General features: G+C 35.5%; 1 protein-coding gene across 2 annotated transcripts in view; it reads left to right on the top strand.

The window, feature by feature from the left end:
• The window catches only part of SMC6 (structural maintenance of chromosomes 6), a 74,064-nt gene that overhangs the window by 24,533 nt on the left and 35,989 nt on the right, over positions 1 to 13,542 (top strand). For both annotated transcript variants that reach the window (XM_061211147.1, XM_061211148.1), the window contains exons 9-16: positions 3,085 to 3,204; positions 3,307 to 3,405; positions 6,641 to 6,787; positions 7,046 to 7,134; positions 7,313 to 7,477; positions 7,885 to 8,063; positions 9,143 to 9,347; positions 12,865 to 12,979. In XM_061211147.1, coding sequence (XP_061067130.1) covers positions 3,085 to 3,204; positions 3,307 to 3,405; positions 6,641 to 6,787; positions 7,046 to 7,134; positions 7,313 to 7,477; positions 7,885 to 8,063; positions 9,143 to 9,347; positions 12,865 to 12,979 — 1,119 coding nt within the window. The remainder of the gene's footprint in view (positions 1 to 3,084; positions 3,205 to 3,306; positions 3,406 to 6,640; positions 6,788 to 7,045; positions 7,135 to 7,312; positions 7,478 to 7,884; positions 8,064 to 9,142; positions 9,348 to 12,864; positions 12,980 to 13,542) is intronic.

Genomic DNA, 13,542 nt, shown 5'->3' with positions numbered 1-13,542 from the left:
AAAATAAGCACAAGCCTCAAGTTGGTATTAAACATAATATGCATTCATAATTATATACGATAGATAACCCTTTCATTACACTGGTAAAATGTTAACATTCTTTAAGCACTGATAGCTTGGTAGCAGCTGTCATATCAGTATTCAGCTTGGCAGCCATGTGAATGTGCTTGAATTTGAAATCACTCAAGCCAATGTGACTTTTTTACTTAGATTTGTTTTTACATCTGCTATAGTTTGTTCTTGTACTTTCTTCTTCTGATTCTTGAAGAGCAAACCTTTGTTTGATAATCAGAGACCTCAGAGTTATAAGGCTTATGTTTCAGCTGTTCATCCAGTACATTAAGTCCCACCAATTTTTGTATGATTCTGTATCTTTTTCTTTTGTCACGTAGTCAGTTTTATACAGTCAGTTGCTTTCAGCAACTTTTCAACATGTTCTTTTGAGATAGAACTGTATTAATGATTGACCCAAGTCAACTTTATTAGATGTTACACTGACCTTTTTACTTCAAGTTTTTGAGGCATACATATTTAAAATTGGGTTTATAGTTATATGGTTCATTAAGTGAAAACTGAAAAAGCAAAGATGAGTATATTTATTTTTGCTCCCCACATTATTTCTTCAAACCTGGGGTGTGTGATAGTGTGCGAGGATGTACTATAAACCACAAAATTGATGATGGAGTATCAGTGTTATAGGAGTATCAATGTTATTGGAGTGTCAGTGTTATTATTGGGGAAAGGAAATATTGTATATTCAAGCAAATGTACATAGTATATATTAACATCTATTATTTTAAAAACAATAAATCAGGACTTTGAAGAAATTTGTTTGCTTCAAACAGCTTGGTGTTTAAATACCCACTTTCTTCATGGTATACTTTGTCATAAGCTATTGAAGATACTTTGTTTATGAAGTTTAAGAAGCGTATCCCTATATCATGTATCAGAGTTGCTTATGCATAATATGCACTTGATAGGAAATTTTTTCCTAATTAATTAAATGCACTATATTCCAAAATAAGCTCTGGATTTGAATAGTTTAATCTTTAAGAAGTAGAATGTGACCTAACACAACATTGTAAATCAACAATACTTCAATAAAAATTAAAAAAACAAACAAACAAAAAACCCCAAGCCAACAAAAAAGGATACAGCGGGAGATACAAATGAAAAAGTCAAAAAAAAGAAATAGAATGTGAAGATTAGAAACTGGAAGTCATTCAGCCATCAAATATTAAGTTCCTACCCTGTGCCTGCTAGCATTGTGCTTTGGCCATGACCATATAATGGCAAATACGTACCAGGATTCTTGGGGTCATACACCTAACTAGTCAGCAGAAAGCAGATGGTGGATAATTGACTATGGGGAGCACTACTAAAGGAGTTAAAGATTAGTTTGTGCGAAAGCACTTAATAGGATACTGGCAACAGGGGTTAGGGACAAGGCAGGGGCAGTGGGAGAGGTATAGCTGTTAAGTAAGTAATGTCTAAGGTAAGAACTGAAGGGTGAATAATACCAGGCAAAGGATAGTGAGAGTGAGGAAATGTGTTCCAAGAAATAAGCATGAATGGAGTCTTGCGCAAGAGAGCATGTGGTGGTTTTAAACAGCTGAAAGAATTCTACATTGTCTAAAGTGGAGAACACAAGCATGAGAGTTAAGAGGCCAGATGGTGGAAGACCTTGTAAAACTTAAGGGCAGTACAGCACATGCAAGTGGATGGCTTGATTAAATGTATATTTTCAGTAGATCACTCTGCTGCAGAAGAGAGTGAACTGCTGTAAGGAAAGAACAAACAGAGAGATCAATAAGGAAGGTATTACCGTTGTCCAAACAGATGAGGATGATGTAAGTTAGGGTAGTGGCAGTGGTAATGTAGAGAAGAGCTTTGAAATGGTTTGGACCAATGTTCTGTGGGACATGTAGGGTAGTGGTGAAAACAGAAGCCAGATTTGTGGGTCTGAAAACCAGAGAGAGAATTGAAGAGCTAGAGATAATTTTCATGAAACTTGGATGGAAAGGGAAGACGGCTTTTAGAGGAAGAGGTGGTATCCAGGGGCAGATATTGGTGGTTTTGTTTGTAAATTGGAAAGATAAGTAAGTAAAGTTTTAAATGTGATCATGGCAAGGAGTCAGTGAGGAGGATTAAGTGGAAAAAAGATGAAAAAGATGGGATGAAAAATCAACTAATTTAGACCTCTTGAGAAGGCAGACAGAAGGGGGGTGAGTAGGATCTAAGTAAGAGATAGGGACTGGACTTAATATAATGAAACCACCTCTTCCGTTTTAGCAGGAGGAAAAGACTGCTTTAGGTTTATATATAAGGTTGTTGAACACTGGAGACGGTTTCTTTCTGAAGAATTAGCTTCTGAATTCTATGAAATAGGCATCAGGGAGAATGCGTAAGGGATTAGGGTGACAGTTATATGAGGTTTGAAGAGAGTGATAATGGATTGAAATAATCCTGAAGAATGGGAAAGTGACTTGGATAGGGAAATACACTAAGATCCGTAGTGAAGACCCTAGTTGAACCTGGAAACCATGAATGAAGAGGAGAGGCTGTCTACCCAGGTGTGCAGCTTTAGAAGCTGTTCATACGTCACTATAGTTGGTTTTTGCTTTATTGATTAATTATTAAGAGAAAACTTGGGTAAGAAAAAATGTAACATTTGATTTTTAGAAATAAATTCCTTTTGACCCTTCCATTATCATTGGAATGGATCCTGGGTATACTTCGCCCAGAAGAATAGTCCAGTCTGTCTATCAGGTAGGGAATTGAGAGAAAATGAGACACTGAGTATTGTCTATACTTGTGTGGTCTTGAAACTGTTATTCCTTTGCTCTTCTTTATTTGAAGAGTATCTGGTCATTTTTGTAGTGCAGAAATTAACAAAATGATTGCACTTAGTAAAAGTATACCAAAGAACCAAAAATATTTTTTATTTTTGCTTTAATTAAAGAAGTCATTTCCTAGCACATCTTTTTCAGTACTTGTTTAGGCAGTATTCAAAAGAAATACATTTGCAGAAAGTCTTGTCTCTTCAATATTGGTAAGAAATATATTCTTTTTTCTTTTTTTAAGCGACTTACTGAACTAAAGCGCCAGTGTTTGGAGAAAGAAGAACGTTTTCAAAGTATTGCTGGCTTAAGTACAATGAAGACCAATCTGGAATACTTGAAACATGAAATGGCTTGGGCAGTGGTAATTTTCACTTAATTACTTATTCACACATATTTGTAATATACAGAATATACTTGGTTGTAGTTAGTCTTATATGTGACTTGCTATATAATTTCTTTTTAGGTCAATGAAATTGAAAAACAACTGAATGCTATCAGAGATAACATCAAAATTGGAGAAGATCGTGCTGCTAGACTTGAGAGGAAAACGGAAGAACAGCAGGTAATTATATTTTTTTTATACAGAGGTAGAAGTTGGTTGAGGGGTAAATAAAGGGAGTAATTTTCTGTTGAGGGTTTCCATATGGACCTTTGTACCACAGAGCAGACCCACTCTTTATATTTACCTTGCCATTCTCTTTTTAACAGCTTTATTGAGACATGATTCATATACCATATAATCCACCCATTTAAAGTTTACAGTTCAGTGGTTTTTTTGTATATTCACAAGGTTGTACAGCCACGACTGTGGAATTTCTCTGCTGTCGTGCTGGAGGTAGATCTCCTAGCCTTTTCTTTCTTTATAGGAGCCCCCGTGTACTCAGTGTGACTGACTTACATCTTAGTATTTTGTTCTACTTAGCTTACGAACTTCTGGCTCCCAGGCTTAGTTGTAGTATGGGGTGTAATCTTTCCCACCTTACTTTTTCCTGTCTACCCCTAAGATAAGCAGGTCAGTCTTTTTCCTTTTAAGGGTTATAACATTAATCCGTGAAAGGTAATAGATGACTGTGTAAAAGTAACGGAAATGGTGAAGACAGTACATTTACTTAGTGATCTCTGGGCTGAATTTCTTATTCCCTCTTCAGGTAGTAAATGGAAATTCAACCCCACCCACCTCTCTCACCTTAGATTTTCATTTCTGAGAGAATATTCTGAAATTTTCGTTCAGTTCTTCTCAGCTTCATTTCTTAGCTTGTCATAGGGGAAGACCTTGTTGCTTTCCTCTTTAGATACTCCCCAATCTAAAAGTGAAATCCAGTCTTAGTAATAAACACTCATTTTTTTTTTTCAAGTGGGGAGAGGAAAATCTTGAGGTTGGATGATATTTAGTTCTGTGGCTATTTGCTCTACTTAAGCATTTGGCCAGACTGTGTAGTAAATGGTAAATTTCTGGAGGGTTTGGACTATCTTATATTTATATCCTTCCCACCATGTCTTACATAAAACCTTTCACGTAGTTTATGCTTGTTTATTGATTATAGAATAACTATTGAAGGTTTCTGAAGAAATAGTGTCTAAAGCAGACTTTAAACTTGTATTAACCTAATTTAAACTGAAGATAGATGAATTATATTTAGTTTGTATAACACCTAGACCAACTTCAATTTTTATAAAACACATAGAGATTATACTACTGATGTCTTAATAACAGAACTACACTACCATTCTATATAATGTTTCCTAAATAGCCTACATATTGACAATTCCCTAATCTGTATCTCCTAATCAAACTTTTATCCTGAGCACTTGGTTCAAATATTTGTCTTCCCATCTTTACCTACATGTTCCAGACACTTCAAACTTAGCATTTCTAGTTGAATAGCTGTGACAGAGACTTTATAGCCCACAAAGCCTGAAGTATACACTATCTGGCTCTTTCTAGAAAAAATTTGCTGATCTCTGATCTAAATAGTTCTCATATTTGTCCCTTCCAATCTATTCCTATTTTCAGTGCGACATTTTGGTCCCTAATTATTTTTGTCCCAGAACATTACATTAACTTCTTACTGACATCATCTCCTTTAATTTTTCCCTTTGCCTTGCCTTCCATGTGCTTCCAAAGTGATTGTACGTATAGATTTACATATAGTTTCGTTATAAATTTACCTATAGTTTTGTATCTTGTTTCCCTGTTATCTAGAGGATTAAGTTGTAAGCTGATCATGGAATTCAGAGCCCTTCTACCCCTTCATCTCATCTCCCACCACTACCCTCTCAGTTCAAGCTCCAGAAATAATTTTAATTCCTAAAATGGTTTTAATGCCTTTCCACATGCTTTTCCAACTCCCTGTAACACCTTTCCCCAGCTTTTTTCCTGGTACATTTTGATTAATCTTCCAAGTTTCAGCTCAAATGCTTCTTTGAAGGCATTCCTAACTTTTTCCTGACAGACCTATAAATTCTTCCTCGTGCTTTCACAATTATAAATATACATACCCTACTTAAGCATTATTGCGTCCAAACTGCATGATCTATTTGCATGTTTGTTTCTCTGCTAAATTGTGTCTACCTCCCTTTAATTGTGTTACTTGAAGACAGTTGTTACTATATCTTTGTATCCCCAGAAGATAGCACATTTATTGGAAAGCTAAATGTGGAATTAAAATACATTTTAGCATTTCAAATTATTAGAGAAATGCAAGTCAAAACTACAATGAAGTATCACCTCACACCAGTCAGAATGGCCATCATCAAAAAGTCTACAAATAATAGATGCTGGAGAGGGTGTGGAGAAAAGGGAACCCTCCTGCACTGTTGGTGGGAATGTAAATTGGTGCAGCCACTATGGAGGACAGTATGGAGGTTCCTTAAAAAACTAAAAACAGAGTTACCATACGACCCAGCAATCCCACTCCTAGGCATATATCCAGAAAAGATGAAAACTAATTTAAAAAGATTCGTGCACCTCAGTGTTGATAGCAGCACTATTTATAATAGCCAAGACATGGAAGCAGCCTAAGTGTCCATCAACAGATGAATGGATAAAGAAGATGTGGTACACACATACACATACACACACACACACACACACACACACACACACACACACACACACACACAATGGAATATTACTCTGCCATAAAAAATAATGAGATACTGCCATTTGCAGCAACATCGGTGGACCTAGAGATTATCGTACTAAGTGAAGTAAGTCAGACAGAGAAAGACAAATATTATATGATATCACTTATATGTGGAATCTAAAAAATGATACAAATGAACTTACTAACAAAACAGAAACAGCCTCACAGACATATAAGGCAAATTTATGGTTACCAAAGGGGCAAGGGGTGAAGGGTAAATTAGGAGTATGGGATTAATGTATACACACCACTATATATAAAATAAACAAGGGCTTACTGTATAGTACAGGGAACCTATATTCAATATCTTGTAATAACCTATAATGGAAAAGAATCTGAAAACGAATAGCTAGCTAGCTAGCTAGCTAGATAGATATGGACCTATCTATATATATCTATGTATATGTATAACTGAATCACTTTGCTATACACCTGAAACTAACATAATATTGTAAATCAACAATATTTCAATTAAAAAAATACATATTTAACACTTTATATAATTATGTTTGTTTACCTAACTAATGTCTCGAGTTTAGTTAGAGCAAAATTAAGTTTATTTGAAATGTGAACCATATATAATTATTTTTTTATTTTTTCTGTTTATTGGAGAAAAATAAAATATACTCCAACAATGTTATTTTCTTAAAGGTCAGACTTAATGAAGCAGAAGAAAAATACAAGGATATTCAAGATAAACTAGAAAAGATTAGTCAAGAGACAAATGCACGAGCACCAGAATGTATGGCATTGAAAGCAGATCTTACTTCTAAGAAAAGGACCTATAATGAAGCTGAGGTGAGAGAAATTTTCCAGTATTAAAAATTGCATATCAACTATAAATACTGTTCATTTATTTTTAAAAGTAGAGGTTTTTGTAATTGTGTTGCTTTCAGACTTTAAAAAATGTAATGATTTCATATGGCCATATATGTATGTTGTTTTAAAAATATATTTCTGCATATATTCAACCTCTGATTTGACGATTTGGCAAAAGTGGTCTTGAATGGGGTATTTGTTTTTTCATTTTACTAAAGTATGTCTAATTTTTTTTAGGTTTTATACAACCGTTCCCTAAACGAGTATAGAGCATTAAAGAAAGATGATGAGCAGCTTTGCAAAAGAATTGAAGAACTGAGAAAAAGGTAAGATAGTTACTTTGCAATGTTCATAGTTACCTCATTTTGTAATAAAGTAATCCAGGTGAAATGGAATATTTTATTTTCTGTATTATTGCTAAAGGAATTTTATCACATTGCTTTATGTTTTTTAAATGTTAGGTTTTTCATTGAACATTTTCCACTTTGTATTATTTACCATTAGTGCTGATCAGTCTTTGGAACCTGAACGGTTGGAAAGGCAAAAAAAAATATCTTGGTTAAAAGAAAGAGTAAAGGTCTTACAGGATCAAGAAAGTTCCATCAATCAAGAGATCGAACAATTTCAGCAAGCCATAGAAAAGGACAAAGAAGAACATACCAGAATTAAGTAAGTGTCCACATTCTTATACTTTTTTCAGTTATTTGAAAATCATCTAGTTTTCCTCTTCATATGAAAAGAGAATGCATGTTTTTTTGTTGTTCTTCTTCTTCCTCATAATAAGGGATCTTTTAAAATCACTTTCCTAATAAGACTTCTTAAACTTGTAGAATTGGACAGTTTCTGGGATTTCTAGTCCTCGTCACGATTGCATTTTTTTTTTTTTCCATGCTAAGTTGTGAGGTCTTCTGACTATTTTTTCCAGGTAACACAATTGTTTTCAAATGAAGAAATCCACTTTTAGTTTTTAGGGCAGCTGTGTCATTCACTGGTATGCAGGTATTAGGGGAAAAGACTGAGTATTTCTGTTTAACTGTATCACATATCTGTTTTGTTTTTCCACTTGTATTTTGTAGGAGAGAAGAGTTAGATGTGAAGAATACACTGAACTATAATCAGAGGCAACTGAAAGAATTGAAAGATAGTAAAACTGATCGACTGAAAAGATTTGGCCCTCATGTTCCAGCTCTTCTGGAAGCCATAGATGATGCTTACAGACGGGGGCATTTTACCTATAAACCTGTAGGCCCTTTAGGTATTTGTCACCAATTAGTCAGGATATAATAAAAATTAGAAGTACATTTTTATGTTCAGGAAGGAGTCTGTTGAATATAATTTTAAAACGCTGTTATTGAAGAACCATGTAGTTATACGTAGACTTTGTACATATTTTAAGAAATAATGATAAAATCACTTTAAACTTTGTAACTTTCCTCTTGTATATTTTAGGCATAAAAAAGCCAAAAGAAAGAGAACTTAGGAAAAGGAAAAGTGATTATAGAGTTGAATAATCTGGTTTTGATATTTTTTCTGAATGAATAAATCAATGAACTAATTTGCATGTAATTGATTAGTAGGAAAATTCAGTGATATCAAGATATAGTTAAAAGGCCAATCACCTGAGTTTTGTGTAAAACTTGATAAAATGACTTGTCTTTTTAAGTTTCTGTTTAGGTTGGACAACATTACTTCTAAGTCCTCTTTCAGCTATAAGCCTGAGGTTATTTAGTTATCCTCATATATACATGAGAAAAAAAAATCAATTGAGTTCTGAGGAGTTATCTCTAATTCTGTACATCATTAGGTGAAAATGATGCTATAAATATAAATATACTTTTTTAGTAAAGTACTGTATAAGTACAGTATTATGTACTGTATTAAGTATTGTAGTAATATCTCTTCATTTAAATGATATGTACCTCTATACCAGGATCCATTTCAATAGATGAGGTATTTTTTTCCCTCTCTAAATCTAAAATTTCAATATTAATCAGTTTTACAGAAAATAGTGAAGAGTCTATAACCCTTTTGGCTTGATTTTCAAAACACCATTCAGAGGCTGGAATAGTATTATATATATATATATACACACGTAGGAAAAATACTGTTGATTTACATTAGAGCGAGACAGCTTTTCACAGGATTTGGTGGGTTTTCTCCCCAGTGTATCCAGTGGGATGGGGTATTTCCCATTTGGTTAAAATAAGATCTATAATATCATTTAAATTGCTTCATATGAAAATATTTTAAAGTCATTTATGAACTATTATAAAGATAGTTACATTAATATTTCAAGTATTTATGGGCTTTTTAATAATTTTCTCTCACTTTTAGGAGCTTGCATTCATCTTCGGGACCCTGAGCTTGCTTTGGCTATTGAATCTTGCTTAAAAGGACTTCTGCAAGCCTATTGTTGCCATAATCATGCTGATGAAAGAGTGCTTCAGGCACTGATGAAAAGGTTTTACTCACCAGGGACCTCACGGCCACAGATAATAGTTTCTGAGTTTCGGAATGATGTGTATGATGTAAGACACAGGTAAGGCATCAGCAATTAAATACTGTTTCTGGTTTTGCTTAGTTACGTGCAAGCTCAGAAAGACGTTAAAACATTTTTAATGTTAACCATATCTACACTACTGATTTGTAAAATTCCATCAGGCCACGTCTTTAATTTGAATCTTAGGCATTGGAGATACATAGATAAATGAGAGATACTCCCCGCCTTTGAGGTCCTTACATGAGCTCTGTTTTGGGAGACATACTGGGAAATAGACGTTGTGTGGCTTAGAAATTGTACTGAAGAGGGAAATGGTGCAGACCTGGCCACGTTAAGAGGGAGGGTGTACGGAAGAACTTTGGCACTCATTACTCGCAGTTCAACTCTAGGTGGTTTACAGATTCCATAAAGAGCTGTGATTGTTTTCTTTAATGACCCTAACAAACCTTCTCAAGGGCAACACACCCAAACTGCCTTCTTTGTTAGCTGCTGGCTAGCTAATCACTTTACTTTTAAAGATACACGTGTATGTGTGTGTGTGTATTCCTACATATATATAGTCCTCTCTATATATCCCTATATATATATTCCTATATATATATTCCTATATATTTATATTCCTATTAACAGATTGTTTTAAAATTTCTTTTCTCTCCCACTCCACTTTTTCTTATAAATCCAATTTTTACTTTTTTCAATTGCCTTATATCTGGAAACATTAAAAATGCCCTTCATTTTAAGCATGTTTTTTCTATGTTTAATTTGATTGTGGTATTTTTCCTTTTACTTGGCTTTAGAAATCATGTTTTTATTCAAGCTTTCTTCTGAGCTTAATTAGGATCATCAAATCATTTTGTCTTATAATTCCTCTTACCAGTGAGGCTCACTGTGCTCGCCAGGAATTCGATGTGCGGTTTTTCCTTTGTCCCTCCCGTCCTCTTTAGGCTTTCTACATTATGTTGTTTAGTGAGCCTATTCCATACTTGTCCTTTCCTTGTCTCATTACTGACACATCATTGCTACTATTCCTTCCTACTTTTAGTTTTCCTCGACTGATTTTACAGCATCTCTCAGCAGGCAGCTAATTGTGATATAAACTAAATATGAAGTGCATCCCAGGGAAGTAGAGCAAAAGGAAGGGTTGGTTGTGACTGGGTGCTTTAGAGCAAGCTGGTGGGATCAGCCCTGTCTAGCAGTGGCATGTGCCTGCTCCAAAATACTTGCTCCTTCCTAGCATGGAAACATGTGCTTTCAGTGGACTGGCCAGAGCCTATGTTTCACCACAATCCCCTTCCACGTCCCCTCCCTCTTAGACTCGGGCTCCCTATCCTCTCTCCCCTCACTCCCTGCGTTGTTTCACTGACACTGCTTGATGTTTCTAGAGCGCCCAGCCCCTATTCTTTCCTATCTTTGTTTTTACTTCCACTTGAACTCTGTCCTAAGGTTACTATCCTGTTTCTCTGCCTCTTTTTAACAGGAAAAACTTCTCAGAGGAGTTGTCTGTGTCACTAATTTCTCTCTTCCCCGTCTTTCTTGAACCTACTCCAGTCAAGTTTTTATAGCTTCATCACATACCAGAGCAGCTCTTGTCCAGGCGCCAGTGAGCCTTGCTGGGCTTGGTCCTGTCGTCCTTCCTTCCTCCTCCCTGACTTGACCTACCAGCAGTATTTGATTCAGTTGATCGTTTAATTCTTCCTGAAACACTTTTTTTTACTTGGTCCCTAGGATGTCACTCTTTTTGTTTTCCCAAATTTCTAGGTATTCTTTTTTAATGTCTTCTGCTTATTTCTCCTCACTTGGGAACCTCCAGTATCAGTGTTCCAGACCTCTTCTCCATGTGCACCTACTCCCAGCACTTACTTCCTGGGTGAACTCATCCAGTTTCATGGCTTTAAATATAGTCCATACACGGATGATCACCACATTATGTTTCTAGCTGGGCTCTTTCCTCTGAACTCCAGAATATAATACATTCAATTTATATTTTCCACTTTGATGTCCAAAAGACATTTGAAACTTAACATATCTAAAAGCCAAACTCCTGAGATCCACCCTAAAAACTGCTCTTCCTATAGTCATCCCCATCTCCATTTTTCAGTTGCTCAAGCCAAAACCTCAGTCATCCTTGACTTCTTTCTGCCATCCCACATCCTACTGGCTATACTTTATAAATGTATCCAGGATCTAAACACTTCTGTAGTGCCACCCTGGTTCACGCCATTATCATATCTCAAGTGAGTTTTGCTTCTGGTTCCCTTCCATCCACACTCTCAGTATCACAGCCAGAGTAAAGTCAGACCGTGTCATTCCTCTGCTCAAATCATCCTGTACGTTCTCATCCTCTTTAGGCCTAACTGCGACCTCTCAGGCCCACATGACCTGTCCTCTTGCCATCTCTCCTGTCCTTGTGTCCAGTAGCACTCGCAGCACTGCTCGTCCACCACAGCATACTGGCCTCCCGGCTTCTCCAACAGCCCTCTTAGGGCCTTTGCAAATGCTGCTCCCTGGGCACGAAATGCTCTTCTTCAGTATGCTGATGTAACTCCCATTTCCTCAGGTGTCTGCCTGTTGACACCTTAGTAAGGCTTTTCCTGACCCTTTCTGTGTGAAAAAGCACGGTATGCCACTTTTTCTTGATTTTTCTGTCTCCTTTCAGTAGAATGTAAGCTCCATGGGGAGAAGGATATAGTCTGTTTTGTTTACTGCTATCTCCTCATCCTCTGAACAGCATCTGGCACGTAGTAGGTGCTCAGTAAATACATGTTGAATTAATGAATGAATAAGTGGAAAACATATATATACAAAGATATTTCTTTGTTTTGGAATTCTAGAACTAAGAAAGCAGTAAGAATGCCATTGCCATTTCCCAATGTGTTTTAATTAAATGACTTTTATGTTTGTATGATAGAGTATAAGATTTAAGAAAACTGTAATGATTAAGTATAACAGGCAATAGGACATAATGATTGAGAATCTGGATTCTAGAGCTGAGCTGCCTGGTTTAAATCCTAGCCTGACCTCTTACCTTTATGACATTGGGGAACTTATTAAACTCTCTGAAGCTTCCTCATTTGGGGAAAAAAAAAAATAGAGTGAATAATATTATCTATCTCATATAGTTGTTTTGAGGATTAAATGAGCTAATACAGGTTTCCGCAGGGATATCCCTCTGTGAGTATAAAAATCTGTGGATGCTCAAGCCCCATACTTGGCCCTCTGTAGCCACAGTCCACATCTGCTGATTCTGACAACCACGGGTACTGCAGTGCATACTGTATTTATTGAAAAAGAATCCACATATAAGTGGACTTATGCAGTTCAAACTCATGTTGTTCACGGGTCAACTGTATTTATAATATGCTTAGAACAGTGCCTAGCACATAGTATTATATAAATGTTTGCTAACAAAATAAAATAAACCTATTACAGATGTTTTCAAACGTTATCACATATTTTCCATGTCTTGTTACTATCCATCATCTCGTCACCCATTTAAAAAATATACATATATAATTACAGTTTGGTAAGTTAATCCTTATATATTTTTGTCTCCTAGAGCTGCTTATCATCCAGAGTTCCCAACGGTTCTGACAGCTTTAGAAATAGATAATGCAGTTGTCACAAATAGCCTAATTGACATGAGAAGCATAGAGACAGTGCTGCTGATCAAAGTAAGACCAGATGCTTGCTGTATTTTATATTATTTTAAATTTCCTAAACTGAGGTTGGTTATATAAATTCCTGTTCTGCTTAAGTACTTGATATTTTATGATTTCTTTTTCTTAAAAAAACTTTGAGCTCTGTAAAATAAATCAATGTTTATTCTTCATCAGTATACATATTTCTATTGATATGTACTTGTTAGATTAGATCACCAATATTGTGTTTCATCTATTGGCATAAATTTGCTGAGAAGGGACAAGGGAATTCAAAACAAATCTCTAATTAATACAAACAGAGTCTCTTTTTCTCATTAATGGAACCTGAGAGGCAATGACATCAGTCATCCAAATGTGTATATGTGAATTGCAAGTTCATATTGTAATTATTTGTGGGCTTGGCCCTCTCATATTTTAGACAGATACTTGAAAGAAAATAATGAAGTCCTCTTGTAAAGGTCTGTTCCAAGGAAGGTTGATTAGGCCTCAGTTAAGCCTAATCCTCTTTTTACTTCCTCTAGGAAGTAAAATACTAAATATTTCCAGGCTTTCCCTACATAATTCAGTGTACTAAT

Source organism: Eubalaena glacialis, chromosome 14 (assembly GCF_028564815.1).
Source record: "Eubalaena glacialis isolate mEubGla1 chromosome 14, mEubGla1.1.hap2.+ XY, whole genome shotgun sequence".
NCBI lineage: Eukaryota > Metazoa > Chordata > Mammalia > Artiodactyla > Balaenidae > Eubalaena > Eubalaena glacialis.
Note: the sequence above shows the minus strand (reverse complement) of the source record. Positions and strands in the feature narration are given on the sequence as shown.